General features: G+C 30.2%; 3 protein-coding genes across 3 annotated transcripts; 2 read left to right on the top strand and 1 right to left on the bottom strand.

Annotated features, from left to right (window-relative positions):
* Window positions 1–1,684: 1,684 nt before the first annotated feature.
* mRpL48 (mitochondrial ribosomal protein L48) lies at window positions 1,685–5,196 on the bottom strand. Its single transcript, XM_088225678.1, has 4 exons — window positions 4,994–5,196; window positions 4,813–4,911; window positions 4,293–4,426; window positions 1,685–2,706 (listed from the first exon to the last, which is right to left on the bottom strand). Exons 1-4 carry the CDS (start codon window positions 5,006–5,008, stop codon window positions 2,406–2,408), a joined length of 549 nt encoding a protein of 182 aa, XP_088081804.1. The 5' UTR covers window positions 5,009–5,196; the 3' UTR covers window positions 1,685–2,405.
* A 1,845-nt stretch (window positions 5,197–7,041) lies between these two features.
* LOC148282053 (aminoacylase-1-like) lies at window positions 7,042–12,640 on the top strand. The gene is made up of 9 exons (XM_088225675.1): window positions 7,042–7,207; window positions 8,297–8,466; window positions 8,540–8,711; window positions 9,251–9,397; window positions 9,473–9,543; window positions 9,613–9,729; window positions 9,886–9,981; window positions 10,054–10,187; window positions 11,917–12,640. Exons 1-9 carry the CDS (start codon window positions 7,114–7,116, stop codon window positions 12,119–12,121), a joined length of 1,206 nt encoding a protein of 401 aa, XP_088081801.1. The 5' UTR covers window positions 7,042–7,113; the 3' UTR covers window positions 12,122–12,640.
* An 836-nt stretch (window positions 12,641–13,476) lies between these two features.
* Window positions 13,477–15,748, top strand: Tpi (triose phosphate isomerase). Its single transcript, XM_088225676.1, has 3 exons — window positions 13,477–13,608; window positions 14,435–14,566; window positions 15,491–15,748. The coding sequence occupies exons 2-3, from the start codon at window positions 14,456–14,458 to the stop codon at window positions 15,740–15,742; spliced, it is 363 nt and encodes a 120-aa protein (XP_088081802.1). The 5' UTR covers window positions 13,477–13,608; window positions 14,435–14,455; the 3' UTR covers window positions 15,743–15,748.
* The last annotated feature ends 235 nt before the right edge of the window (window positions 15,749–15,983 follow it).

Raw genomic sequence — 15,983 nt, 5'->3', positions numbered from 1 at the left:
GGAGCCTTTTTTTATAAAACACTGTTGTTTTTTCAATTTTTTCTGGTCATGCACCTTTCTCATCTGCTGACTGAAAACTTTAAAATGTTGTCCATCCGTCTTGTTGGTTTATTAACATCAATCTCTGTGTGTATATATGTTATCATAATTTGATCAGTCCTTTTTCAAGCAATACTTAAAATAGCAATAAAATAAATAAGTTTTCACTGGAGTAATAATAATCTGAATGACTAACAAAATAATAATTAAAAATATCAAGGTGGCTCTGCAAAAATGACAATGTTATCTAATAATCTTTTACTCAAATTCAAGAAATTATAGCGGCACAATGATTAATATGCCATTATTTATTATTTAACACTTAATATATAATACATATACAATTTATATACATATAAAGGCGGGCATATTACTTTTAGGCAATTTCTTTCTACCTACCCAAACCGTTAAGTTTAAGAAAATTACAAGTACATGGACATATTCTAGTAAATTATACAGAATATTGTAATTTCATACAAAATTTGAAACAAAAATTAACTAAAAATCTACACTATACTATGAAGAGTGGAGAGGGGATGGTAAGGAAACAAGAAGGGAAAGGGAAAGGAAATGCCATTGTTATTTCTGAAAAAAATTAAAAACAAAATGACATAAATGAGTGAACTTTAAGTTGTGCCTTTGTTTTTGCAAATTAACTTTAGTTGACTTTTAGCGCGAATGTGTGTAAAACTGCTATCCTGTAGAAATTAGTTTTTTGAGTTGTTCCACTATTATTCCCGGGGTGCGAAATCATCACTGTATTCATCAATAAATAGTTATTTATAAATCAAACAAAAACACCTGCTTGATTTAAATATTTGATTGGATAATAAAATGTCATCAAAAAGTATTTAGTAATATGAATTCCCACTGGATTTCAAAATTAAGAAAATGTTTACTGCAGTAAATAAAATTTATTTTTGAGACTTAATACCAGAAGTGCGGGGAGAGGTTTTCCACTAGGGAAGCAGTTGCTTGGTACTAGGTATATACATAAATAAACACGGACTTATGAAATGTGTTACTGGGAGATTGCCTTAAAGGAACTAACGCAGTTCCATATTCCAGAATTAGACATCAGTTCGCGCATAACTGCGCAATCGGAATGTTGTGTGTGGGGTTGTCACAATTTAAGAAGTTATTAATGAATGAACACACCGAACCCATCTAAGATAGCAACGATTAAAATAACAAACTAATTAAAAAATATTTGCTGTAGTTGTTTAAAAAATTTGTTAACTTATAGCTGATTTTATTAGATGAAAAAATGGATGCTGATTTTTTAAATGTCAAATTTTTAGAGAAGCATTGGTTCCATCCAATCTATGGACGGATCGCGCACGCTAAATACTTAGCTATAGATCCAATAATATAACATATTGTGTATAAGATCATAGTGTGGTTTAGGTAAAATTATAGATTTAGTGTAAATCTATATTAAGGTGGTATAAATAATATAATATATAATATATATATTTTTATTATCGCAATAAAAACATAAACTATTCTCTAATATTTTTTTCAAATAACCATAATGAGGAAGTGCAGTGGTTTTATTCAAAATGATTTATTTGTTAATAGACTGTCAAACTAAGCCAAAATTTAAAAAAAAATGTATCATATTATCAGCGCTAATATTTTGAAGTTTTGTGATTTTGAGATTACTCTGCCTGTGACGTCTCAAGTTTTCTACGGTGAGTTGTCCTGATTGGTGGGTTGGCTTCCCGGTAAGCGGAAATGTACCACAACACTCTATCATTGGTTGATTTCGGAGAACTAGTGACGTCGTTCAAAGTACTTTGTTTTATATTAATCATTTTTATTGTTTTTTTTCATACATTTTTAAGAAACTTGGCCAGACAATGAATTGCTTCTCCCCAAAACATTTTTTATATACAATTTCCCGTTGCGCTGAACTTCGTCAGTATAAATATTATAAAGTGTACCTAAAACCGCAATATATTAAATTCAGCAAACCCTCAATATAATTAACAAATGTTTTTTTAAGAAATCCCAGTGAAATATTAGTCTACTATTAGTTTTACCCCTTTGGGTTCAAATAAATAAATATACAAAACAACCGGTTAAACAAAAAACAAGCGATCAATAACTATAAATGTTTTGTTCTTTATGTAGCATTTTAACTAATTGTACTATGAATATTACAGTACAACCGATGTTGTTGATGAGGATAATTATTTTTCATATAATGTGGTTTAGCTGAGGGCTTGCCATCTTGGTTTTCAAACACACATAGCGAAACTGTAAACAGCTAAATCAAAGTCTGATGAATTGATATTGACTACACACTCTTAATGAGGTGATACATATTTATTTCTTTAAAATAAACTGAATTTTTTCAAGTTCTACTTTTTCTTAGCCTTACTTGGGCCACCCATTTCTACAAGTTGTTCCTTAAGTGATTTAAGATTATTGTCGGGGACATATCTAATTTCCTGATGTGACTCCAATGCCTCGCGAACTTCCACAGATACTCCTTCAGGAATAGACTCTTGTATTAGCCTCAGTAGTATGGTGTAACTTGTTGAAGGCACATCGCAGATTTGAACATTTCTCTCATATATTGACAGTAAGTATTCTTTATCAACCACAGAACTCATAGGCTTAAATTTTTGTAATTTTAACTTCTGGCACGGTGTGGCCCAGCTGAAATACAAAATATTATCAATAATTAAAAAGCCCACTATCACTGATATATATATATATACACTAGATGCGGCACTAGCCACCCGTATTGTGTTCCACTCATTGAGGTTTCTGCACTTGACCAATATTTGGTGAGAATCGACATGTTTTTTCTTGTATACGATAAATAAATGTGAAGCAGCGTAAAAGAGCGTACAGCCTTGAATTCACGGTAAACTGTCATTAACAGTTAGTTTTGTTTACTCTGCGACTTATTTTACACAGCATTGTTGATGCGGCATGATGCGACAATGCTCGCATCCCCTCTCCGTTTTCCTTGGCGTTTGATGATTTTTAGAACATAATTTAAACCTGCCATTATAGGAAGCATCATCTCTATTTAGTTATACCTCAGTGACTGTCACATATGGATTTGCATAAATAATGTAATAATTAAAATAAACTTGAAACATAAATATACTTTTTACCGGATTGTTTTATTTTAATTTTAATCAAACTAATAATTAAATAATCTACAAATCTAGAAAAGAGTATGAAAATCATTTTAAAAAAGACACTAGGATGCTTGAAAAAATTCTGGACTAATTAGTAAAATTTTACTGAAGAATTTTTTGTTTATAAAGAGCAGAAGTTTCAAAAATACCAATTTACAATCAAACAAAAAACACAATATAGCTTGTTTTTAATTACTATCATACTTTTATTCATTTTATTATTAAATTCCATTGACATATTAATACATAATAGCGCCCTATAGAGTAAAATATTTGTAAAAGTAGTGGCACGAAAATGTACCCATAGTTACTAAGTTCGTTTGTTTATACCAGGGATGCATTCAACAAGCTTGCATATGCTACCAAAAATTGGAGGGTACAAATTTTTAGTTCATAAAAATAATTAAAATATGATAAAAAAATTGTAATATTATTAAAAGTTTATATTAGTTCTTAGGATGTTATGAACTTAATAAAGCATGAATAAAAAAAAAACTTTATATTTTAATGTCAACAATCAACATTCGATAAGAGTGGGTCCCGGTCAGATTCTTTCCTTAAATTCCTTAGAATTTTGACCCATTTATTTCTTTTCACTGGATTATGTGGAATACAAAAATAATATTAAATCACATTAAAAATGTATTCCTATCAATGCATCTCTATAACTAAAGAGCTTCACAATTGCGCCGCTAGGAGTAGTTTGGCGTTTACAAAAAATAATATTTATTCAAATTGGTTGCAACAGAGAGGGAAAACATTTTTGAGGAGGGAATTCATATTTGAAAATTAATTGTTTTAAGCTTTGTTAATCACTCATGAACAAATATTTACCGATGAAAAGTTAGACAATCTTTTTGACAATGTTTATCCGAAAGGTTTTTGAACATTTTCATGACAAACGGGGATTTTGGTTTCGATTCTAAAAGTCACACATGGTTGGCGGTCGAAGAACGACTAAATACGCGTTGGGCATGACCGAGCGATTGGGCCGTCATCATTCTCGAGAGCTCAGGGCATGTCCATGTGCATTAATATATCAATGATAAATTCTGATAAAAGTAAAATTTTGATTCTTAAAACTTGACATACCTGTCATCAACTTCAATGTCTAATGTATCGGCCAATTTATGAACAAGTTTCTGATAACTTTCTAAAATTGGGTAATCGTATCCTTTGATCTGTATGTTTAATGAGTCGTATATGGGAATTTCAGGATCCATTTCCTGAAAACCAACCCATAGTTATTTTTTGACAATTATTCACAACACTCAAATCTTTCATAAATTAAAATTTGGAATTTGAATAAAGGATATTATATATTCGATACTATATATTTGATATTATACATTCCTTTTCTATACAGCTATTAAGTAGATGTGTATTTTATGTAGCCAAATTCACCTAACCACTAAAACCTGTCATATTTAATTTATAATCATTCTCTAACATTCAATGATATTAAGACATTTTAAATACAATCAAAATCACGGCAATTTTTTTTTGACATAATATCAACACAGTTGTTTCTATAAAATATGGAAATAAAAATACATATTTGTGTACGAGTACATACTACAATTTGAATAAAACAAAAATACATTATACTCACGGTTAGGTAATCCGGCTCATAAACATTAGTGCAAAAGTTTCTGGGCAACTTTGATGATCTAGAAATATTATTTCCTTTCGTAATTAAAAATCTGGACACCTTAAAATAAAATCAAAACGTTAGTGTTTTATTATGCATCTGTCTAACTTTGTAAGACATTAATGATGAAAAGTATTTGTACCTTCCAAAAGGCCATTATTCACTTTTTGAAATAATGAAACTTTCCTTAATATCACAATTTAATTAAGCATTTTTCCACTTAAAATATTTTATTTTGAATTATGAGATTTTGAGTTTTAAGGTTATGTACTGGAAATCCAAAGACAACAGAATACTTCTGTCAAACCAATATCTACCCATACCGCCTAGAAACATAACGTAAATAAGCACGTGACGTTCAATCTAACAGTTTTGACTCAATTTTATGGGTTTCTAAAAATAGTCTAATGAGGAAGTAATATATATTTGTTAGTAGACTAAAAAAACTAAACAAAAAAAATAAAATGTAAACATTTTTAGGTATCATATTATCATCGCTAGGATTTATTTAAATTTTTTTTTATTACTTCGCGCGTGACGTCACTGTTCTCTTCGGTGAGTTGTCCTGATTAGTAGGTGGCTTCCCGGAAACCGTATATCTATCAGAACACTATCATCGGTTGACTTAGAAAAACTTGTGACGCCATTTAAAATAGTTTATTTGTATTCAAATCATTTTTGTTTATTTTTCATAAATTAAAAAATCTTTTGCAGCACAATTTAATGCTCTAATTTTTAAAAACGTTTTATTTAACCTAATTCCCGTAGCATTAACATTTTCATTTTGGATTGATGAATTTTAGAATTAAAAAATAAATATTATGGAGATTTCAGCCAATTAATTTTTTGAAACATTACTTTCAAAACATTACAGTGCCCTACGAACCCAAATTTGCAGAATTAATCTACAATCACCAATTACAGAACAAAAAATAACATCATCTCATTATTGTATAATGTGTATATATTACTATTTTTACCCTAATTATTAAAAATAATAATGTACTATTGTCATTTTAGGGCACTGCATTATTACGCCTTAAAAAATATATTTAAATCCTTTGATAATTGAAACAAAGACAACCTCTGTGTCCCAGGCATACCACATCAGAGCTGGTATTTGGAACTCTCTCACAGGGGGAAAAAAGGCTAATACGTAGTTAATACATTAATCACACACTAGCAAAGTGTTCTCTACCCCTATGAGAGCATTCAGAATACCAGCACAAAAAAGTTGCTTCCTGTATCGGCAATCTTTTTTATTAGTATTATCGTGCCCACTTCCTATACGATGGCAGTCAAGCAAGCGTAAGTACATTGTAGTCTCATTAATATAAAGTTAAAAGATTAAGATTTATCTTCAATATACACAAGACTTACGTTTTAGAATAATAAGTAAAATACATTTTAGTTATAAGAAATTTTTTACAAATAAAAAATAATTAAATGGAGAGTGGTTTTTTATTATGTAAATGTACATTTCGCGACCCGACAATAACAGCGACACAACTACTAAAAAAACATATTTACAGGTGAGCAGTTTTACCAGTAAACTAACATTCATTCGCAGAAAAAAAGACATAACTTAAAGTGTACTCACCCGTCCCATCTAGTTTGAAATGTTTTCAAAGATAACAATGGCATAACAATCATTATGCTACTATTATTTCTTGAATTTAAATGAAAAATAATGTACAACCGTGATATACTTTCTGTTAACTACACATAAATATTTTTTCCAATCATGCCATTAGTTGAATGGATAGAAGCTATATGCAGGAACATTTCTGAATATTTAACTCAAAAATGACAATTTCAAACTTGTTTCAAATCGTATGATTTCCTAATTTTGCGTTCGTTTTACCCAACTACGGCCTTAATATTGCTCAGGTGTGATTTTATGATGTAAGTTTGCGGTTTTACAGGAATGCAGTGCCATAAATTAGGTGCTAGTTGAAAACATTCTGATAATTCTAGTTTTAAAAAAATCAAATTCACACATTTGATATTTTTAGTTTTCAAAAGTGTGAATTTGATTTTGGCCATAATTTCAATGATATTATTAGCTAATCAACAGGATATTATTTAGGGTTTATGTATTGATGTTATTTGTTTTAGAGCAAAATAACCACAATCTGATCAATCTAGATAGTGAAACTGCGTATAAAATGTGGTTAAAATGAAGTATATATCTTATATAAGTAGATTGCAAAATTTATATAAGGTCTTTTTGTAATTCTGAAGTTTTCACAAACAAGTAAAATGTCGAAACTAAGTGATTGGAAAAGTAATCCATCAATAAAAAAATTTCAAGAATATATTCAAATACCGTCAGTGCATCCAAATATTAATTATGGTGTGTTTCTTATCCAATTTAAGCATAATTATAAAATATTTTCGATAATTAGAGCTTTGTTTGTGTTAGCTGTGTAATTTAAAATTTAAAAGTTTAAATAATAACTGTCATCAATCGTCAATTTCTTTCCACATAGGGCACTGCATTGGTAAACCAATCGCAGCGTATCTTGATATTTTTTGTTACATGAAGGTAAGGTGATCAGTCTTACGCTTCAGGTACCAGTCTAGGGACTATGAAATATTCTATTGTAAAAACACCCTTTTAAATAATATTTCATATCCACCATGTCGAGAATCGAACCCGAGACCTCTTGCATGGTAGGCAAATTCGCTGACCATTATACTACCACGCCAATAATAAATAAACAACAAAGTGAGAGAACATTTTTTAAATCAATGTTATTTTTATATAAAATATAGTGGCCAAATATCTAAATAGTTATCAGTAAATAAAAATTATGTAAAACTGTACTGGTAGCTGATACAGGCGCTATGGTGTAGTTGGTTAGATGGCTAACTGTGAAACTAGCCTGCAGGTTCGATTCCCGCTAGTTGTAAAAAATCCAAGTAAGATTAGTCTGGATATGGGGTTTATTTTTCATAACTTCCTTCCATATCTTCTCTTTTACAGCTGCTGATAAACCTCTCAAAAAGAGGCTTTATGAAAAATATTGTTTTAGTCTGAATTATTGTGCCTTTGTGTAATAAACTATCAAAATAGTTGATCTATAGGGCAATGCACAGTATACAAATGCAATGCCCTATGCATCATTAGCTGATAAATGTTAAGGTTTTAAAAATAAAGAAGTTTTATAAATAATGTCTTCAGTAGTAATCGGTGTGAAATATATTCTTATTCTCAAAGCAACCTCTTAATTCCCATCCACAACTCCTCTAACTCATATTTTAGTGTCCATGGGGTTTGACTGTTGAATCATCTTCCATTCGCCATCAAATCACGCCTGAAGGAATATCTCATTTCTTTTCCATAATTTCTCCCTTTTTCCTCTCTTTTTATTACCTGTTCCCATTAAAGACTAGTAAACACATATTTCTAGTTCTATTTACATAATAGTTTCTTTTTCAGATTCATGTATAACATTTATAAAGAAACAAGCCGAAGAACTTGGTTTGCCCTATCAAATATATAATGTTCTCCCGCAAATGCCAATTATAATTCTTACATGGAAAGGATCCGATCTAGCATTACCATCTATCCTTCTCAATTCCCACATGGATGTTGTTCCAGTTTACCCTGTAAGCTTTTAATGTTCAAAATTGAATTTTAAGATTAGAGTGTATGTTGTTACAATGAAAACTATTTGTGCAGGAAAGCTGGATCCATCCTCCCTTTAGCGGTCACTTGAATAAAGATGGATTTATTTATGGGCGAGGAGCTCAAGATATGAAATGTGTAGCAATTCAATATATTGAAGCAATCAAACGAATCAAAGACTCCGGAATTCAACTAAAACGCACCATCCATATTTGTTTTGTTCCAGGTTAGCTGAATTTTCTAAATTATTAGATGTAGTTATTATATTATTTAAGTATTGTAATTGGATTGTGATCCCGTGGCTAGTGTTGCGGACTCACGTATCAGACGTCCAAGGTTTGAACCCCACTCTACCCCAACTTGATTTCCATTTTCTAATAGTGAGTTATTTGCAACTCTTTGAAAATGGTTACCAAAATTGAAATATTTGGGTAAATTATAAGAATGAAAATAAAAAAAGTTTCAAATTCCATATATTATATTTATACATTATGTAAATTTGCTGTCGGCATATTGTTGCCAAGAAACAATTGTTTGGAAACATTGGTGTGCAAGTTTTATCATACGTTCATGATTTTTATCCATATCGGTCAATAACTAAAGAATTATATATAAGACCACGTTCAGTAAAATTGTAACAAAATATTTTTAAAAACCCAACAGTATAAAAACATTACTTGCATTGTGTACATATTATTTTTATGTCTAGTTTTCATAAAACCTTCTCACGTTTATCCTAAATTGATGCATTTTTACTTAATATAGATGAGGAAAGGGGGGGGAAAGAAGGAATGCAGAAATTTGTTTTGACTGACGATTTTAAGGCTTTAAATATCGGCCTGTCCCTTGATGAAGGGGTAGCTAGTTCCGGAGAAAACTTTTCTGTGTACTATGGAGAGAGAAGCATTTGGCGTAAGATTAAATATTATATCAATAAAATAAAGATCAAATATTGTCATAATATTTTTACCAGCTAATTTTCTGTAGATTTGGCTTTGAACTGCCCCGGAACAACTGGCCATGGATCGCTTCTTTTACCAAATACACCTGGAGAGAAGGTGAAATTTTTTTACTTTTCTTTTCGAGAAGTAATATATTAGATTTTCAATAATTCCATTTCTTTCTAGGTGAGAATCATCGTAGACAGATTTATGGATTACCGTGAATCTCAGAAGAAAATATTAGAATCAAATCCATCTTTAAACATTTCAGATGTGACGACTGTGAATATGACTCAATTATTTGTAAGTGAAATGAATATTTCCATGTTTTCTTTTTGAGAATATACAAAATAACTTCATTTCAATAAAATTAAATCAGAGAGAAGAGTATAGATATTTTCCAAAGGTTTTTTTAGAGTATTAAATAATATATTTATATTTTCTTCCGTTTTGTTTAAGGGTGGTGTGCAAAATAATGTGGTTCCTGAAATGCTAACTGTTGTGTTTGATATTCGCTTAGCTATAGACGTTGATCATGCTGAATTCGAAAATATGGTAAGAAACTACATTTGTTATTTTTTTAATACCTTCAAACTTTCCAATAATAATTTAAAAAAATATTTTTAGATTAAAGGATGGTGTAAGGAAGCGGGAGAGGGTATAACGTTAGAATATGACCAGAAAGATCCTAAAATCGAAATTACCAAACTAAATAACGATAATGTTTTCTGGGTGGCTTTTAAACAGGCAGCTGATGATCTGTAAGTACATAGAATAAATTTAATTCATATACGGTATTTATAAGGTATGATAAAAATGTACAAGCATACTTCTATCTATGCATTTTTTTTTTAAATGATGCTGTTTCATCTTGCAAACGCATTGTTAAAATGTGCATAGTCCATTTTTTATATTACACTGTATTCTTTAAACTTTCCGAGCTTAAGCGTAAAAAATATCCGCGAATTCTTCGGGGGTTGGGGGGGGGGGGGGTGCCAGGAATACAATGGCTAAAATGCTATAAATACATATGACTTAATAAATATATATTATGTTATTGTGATTATCATGGTAGTGTTTATAAAACTGTTAATAATAATAATATAATATTTCAAGTTTTCTGCGAAATTCATACATTTTTTCATGAAATACTGACATCGCGATCCTCTCACTCCAACATGTTAAATAACACTGATCTAAAGCCACGCAACCCATTAGCGGAAAGGTGCAGCAAAGAGTTCGGAGGGGGAATGCATGTAAAATTCAAAGCACAAAATCAGGATTTTTGTGGTTATTACTGGAAACAAGCGACCAAATAGCAAGAAGCACACGTGGAAACTGATTAACGTATCAAAGATTATTAAACTGTAGAGCGATGAATGTGGAAGTTAAGCCCTACGAGAAATTAGATATGAAAAATGTATTCTTATGCGCGGTAAAAACTAGGGGGTTAAATTGTATAGCAAAATTTCTTGAAAATATATGAAAAAAAAAAAAAATTCGATCAAAACGAACAACTTTGAACGACTTCACTATTTTTTCTAAATCAACCAATGAGAAAAGAAGAGATTTGTAATAGATTTTCAGTTTACGGTATATCAACTGACGAATCAGCAGAACACTTCGATAAGAAGGGGAAGAGAACTTGAGACGTCACACGCGGAGTAATTTCCAAAATACGAAAACGCTGATAATACGCCACATATTTTTTTTTTCAAAATATTTTTGGCTTGGTTAAATAGTAAATAAAAATTTGTCGGACTCGTGGTGAAATGGTCAGCGCGTTTGCCTACCATGCAAGAGGTCTCGGGTTCGATTCTCGACATGGTTGACATGAATATTTATTTAAAAGGATGTTTTTACACTAGAATATTTCATAGTATAATTTATATTTTAATATTTATATCTGATTATTATTTTTACACTGTATTCTTTGAAATTTTATTATTTATAATTGTTATTCTATTGCATCACTGCATGTATTTTTTATTGTTAATTGTTATGGCTTGACACGGTCACAGCCTAAAAAGCCTTAATAAGTTCATTAATATTTAAAGGAGTGTAATTTTGAATAAATAAAATAAATAAATAGTCCCTGGACTGGTCCCTGAAGAGTAGGATTGATCAATGCACCATAAATTGCGGAAAGGAAATGATGACGATGATGAACAAATAAAAAAAAACTATCGAACTTCCTCATTGTAATGTTTGCTGTATGGACGGGAAAAACTAAAGACGAATATGAATAATTCAGCAGAAAAATATTTTAGTAATTTTGGTGCGTTCTTCACATTATGCAAAAAATTCAATCAATATGATGATTAACAAAAACTATTTTAGATACCTCCCTGAAGCCCGGATGAGTTAATATACTTTCATAAGCATATTATTTATTCTCACAACTCGTTAATATTATATGTATATGTACCAACTCACATATTCATACTCTCTCGATCATGCTAATTTGAAATTTCATACATTTTTTTACAGAAAAATTAAGCTGGACAAACAAATATTTCTGGGAGGAACTGATAGTCGTTTCATTCGCCAAGTTGGAATACCAGCCATTGGGTTCTCTCCAATAAATAACACTGCCCAAACACTGCACAGCCACAATGAAAATCTTCATGCTGACATATTCTTAAAAGGAATTGATATCTATGAAAAGCTTATATTTGCTGTTGCAAATGCATAAAAATGATCACGTACAATTGAGAACATTATAAAAATCTTTATTTTCAGTTTTCGTTGCCTACTATTGTTTCCAAACTAATGTAAATTTAGAGATATTTCAACAGAGAAAGAGAAGTCCTTATATATGGCAATAAGAAACTTTAAACATTTAAATGGCTTTTGATATGTCAATAGCTACTTAAAGTGATGGCACTGATTACTTTAACCGGCCAATGGCTGCTCAATATTTATTTTCAATCAACATAAATAATTTAAAATATGCGTAAGACTGATCATCTTACCTACGAGTAACAAAAATAATCAAGGTACATTGCAATTGATTTACCAATTTAGTATTCTATGCACCATTAGGTGCGGAATAATATAAAGAGAGGGGTTAAATGGGGTTTGACTAAAAAATTATATATTGTTTGGATGTTTTCTGTTTATTTCCTTGATAATACATCTTTTTATTTTATTTAAAAGTAAAATTTTGCACTATCTTTTCATATAGGTTTGAAATAAATTGAGTATTACCAGCTGTGGTGTTATAATTTTTTACCAGTTTGAAACATTTACCTTTTATTATTATGGATAGCTTCAATTGTGCCATTTTTATCATATAATGTCCAAGGGCGCTTTATAAAAGTAATTCTATATATATGTAATCTTTAATTTATACATATGTAATATTTAATTTAATTTGACAATGTAAGCATAACTTTTCAGTTATACAATTTATTTAATTTATTCATACTTGTGTACTTAAAGTAAAAGTATGAAAAGACAAGTTCCAAAAGATCCCTTAAATATTTTTTTTGTGACAAATTTAGGTATATATAACAAAAAATAAACCAATAGGAGAGAAAATGTACAAATGAAATATTTTTTAGTATCATTTTCACTTCACAAGAGTGTGATTGAGGGTAAGAAATTTTCAGCCTAAATAAGATATCTAACAAACCTTGCATCCGTGTAAGAAACACCAACCTTCGTAATTTGTGTAGATTTACGTAACGTATTTCTTTTTTTTTGTGGTTCTGTAAATTGCTTCATAATACGAAATATTGAAACTACGAAAAATACTGCTATAAGTTAATCAGTATACGGTGCATTTGTTATACTGATGCAGTGCCCTATCCATCATTGGGTTTATATAAGGATGGCGATGAGACGATAATGAGCTGGCTCAGAATAGCCAATCACTTTAGTTTTAACGTTGACTTGCAACAACCTATTTTGTTAGAAAAACATAAATAGCCCTGAAATATTTGGTTTTATAATATTGATATCGCTACATACTCGGACTACTAACATTTATTACTGAAAATATTAATTATGTATTTTTTATGAGGGAAAAAATGATAGTAGGTACCCGCTATTTACAATCTGTATAATATCTAGCCGCTCGGAATCCATTTGCCCGCTTTGACCTTTGTTTGACATTTGACAGTCAAAAACTGCCCAAAAAATCCGCCGCGCCGAGATATTCGATTTGCTGTTGAACCGGTAATTAAACATTCTTTTACTCTCTTGAAAATATGCTTATAAACTTAAATTTGTAATCGCATTATGACATATTGTATTACTGCTATTTTTGTGTGTATTTGCCGGTGGATTTCATGTAATTCAAACTTTTTTACGTAATTTTATTTCAATAAAAGTACAACTGTACTTTTTGATCAATCGTTTTTTAAATAATAAAATAATATTTATCGTGAATTATATCGCTTTTTAAAAAATATTTAATTTTAACATACCTACATTCTTGCCAACACACATGTGATTTCTTCACTGGGATAGGCTGGGAGGATAAAACGCCATAAACCACTTTTATGATAAATGATTTTAATTTTATCAACACACAACTCTCATTTATAAACTTTTGATCTGCCTTAGGTGCTTAACATGTATTTGTACTCAATTTACATACTCTCAATGACTGTGACTTAGATTGGTTCAGATTATGCTGTTCCAAAGGTTGAAAATGATGGATTCCAATTGGTGAATAGGTATTTATGGGGTTCTTTTATTACTAGAACGAAGAGATAGATGTCATATATCTTCTTCACCAACAATTTAAAAAAGGAGTTTCTTGCCATATTCATTTTTCACTCCTTAATAACATTTTCGTCCATGTGCTGCATGAATTGAGTATAGTTTGCAGAAATAAACATAACTGTAATTTGTCTAACATCCAGGAGCATTAGTGAGTAAAAATGCAGCGTTTGGAGGCATCTTTAGTTCTTTCGTTCCCTCGCCTCGACCCGATACTATGGATTGGTTTATAGCGGGTTCCGACTACGGAGACTATGTATTTAACTTTTGTTCACAGGTAAAAACTAACCTTCTCAAAATGGCTCGCAAGTTCTGTGTCGGAGGAAACTGGAAGATGAACGGAGACAAGGCTCAGATTACTGGGATTATGGAAACCTTAAAGAAAGGCCCCCTTGACCCTAACACTGAGGTAAAGAAAATTAAATAAATGAATAAAATTGCTTCATTGGAATAACTTTAAATTCTTTATTACTAACTTGTATTTTTTTTTATTTGAAATTTATTTATAAACCCTTACGGATTGCGTTCATTCAACACAATATTTTTTCTTTTTAAATTAATATTCTATTGTTAATAATAATATTTTTAACACCTTTTGTAAAGGTTGTCCAAGTCTTTTGTTTAGTTTTGTCTGGTAGTTTATTGTATAATTTCAGTCCCGGTTTGTTAGCTTCGACTGTCCTTGTTTTGTTTTAGAATATTGAATATGATATTATTCTAATATTCTCGTATTTTGTACATGTTTTCTACATTTTCTACATGAACCCTTTTAGTAGTCCTGTGCAGCAATCCACTATGTAGTTAATTAAGTTATTTAACATCCAAAATGACAAAGTTAGTCCTTCAAATAAGTTTTTTTAATAAGCGCTAGGTTATGAAAAAATATATGAATGTAAATTATATATTTAAAATTGTCAATATGTAAATTTCATACTCATTTTTGTCATAGATAATAAGATAAGATATTGTCGTTAAGCCTGCAATATCCTTAAGTGGCATTTGAAAAAAAAATAAGGAGATAATTTAAACAATGAACCTTTTGATGACGGATTTTTTTTATTTGTTATAACAAAAGGAAGTACGTTATTTTATTATAAAAAATACTTACGTTTATTTTGTTGAAACAAAGTTGTGTAATCTTAATGTGAAATTAAAAATATTTAAAAAAAGAAAATACAGCACAAATAAAATTTGTATGTTTACTCAGTTCACCGACAGGCACTAACACATTACCATAGGCTTATTAAACATTCAAACACACTGTATATGCAATGAAAACTTGGAAGGTGCTTCTGCAAGAACTACTTTCAGTTGACTATGATTTATATTCCAGGTTGTCATTGGTTGCCCTTCAATCTACCTGGAATTCGCTCGCAATGGTTTACCCGCAAGTATTGGTGTCGCTGCTCAGAACTGTTACAAGGTTTCCAAAGGAGCTTTCACTGGTGAAATTTCCCCCGACATGATTAAAGATGTCGGGTGCAACTGGGTTATCATCGGACACTCTGAAAGAAGAGCTATTTTCGGAGAGAGTGACCAACTTGTTGCTGAAAAGGTATTTACAATTGAAAAACCTCCAATGTAAATACAATGATGTAAATCCCCATTATTTTATTCATATAATTATTATTATACTTTAATACAAAAAAATATTTAAGATAATTTTTTGTGATTTTATTAGAATTCATTTTAATATTTTTTTTTTAAAAACCTATAAAAGACATTACTCTCCATTATTATTATCAAGAATATTTTTCTCACATAATAAAAAATGTTTTAAAAAAATATTGTCTATCTATACAGTACTCTCTCAGTAATCTGCCACA

Source organism: Micrasema longulum, unplaced genomic scaffold (assembly GCF_059751315.1).
Source record: "Micrasema longulum isolate JH-2025_06_02 unplaced genomic scaffold, ASM5975131v1 h1tg000381l, whole genome shotgun sequence".
NCBI classification, from domain to species: Eukaryota; Metazoa; Arthropoda; class Insecta; order Trichoptera; family Brachycentridae; genus Micrasema; species Micrasema longulum.
This window is presented reverse-complemented; position numbering and strand designations above follow the sequence as displayed.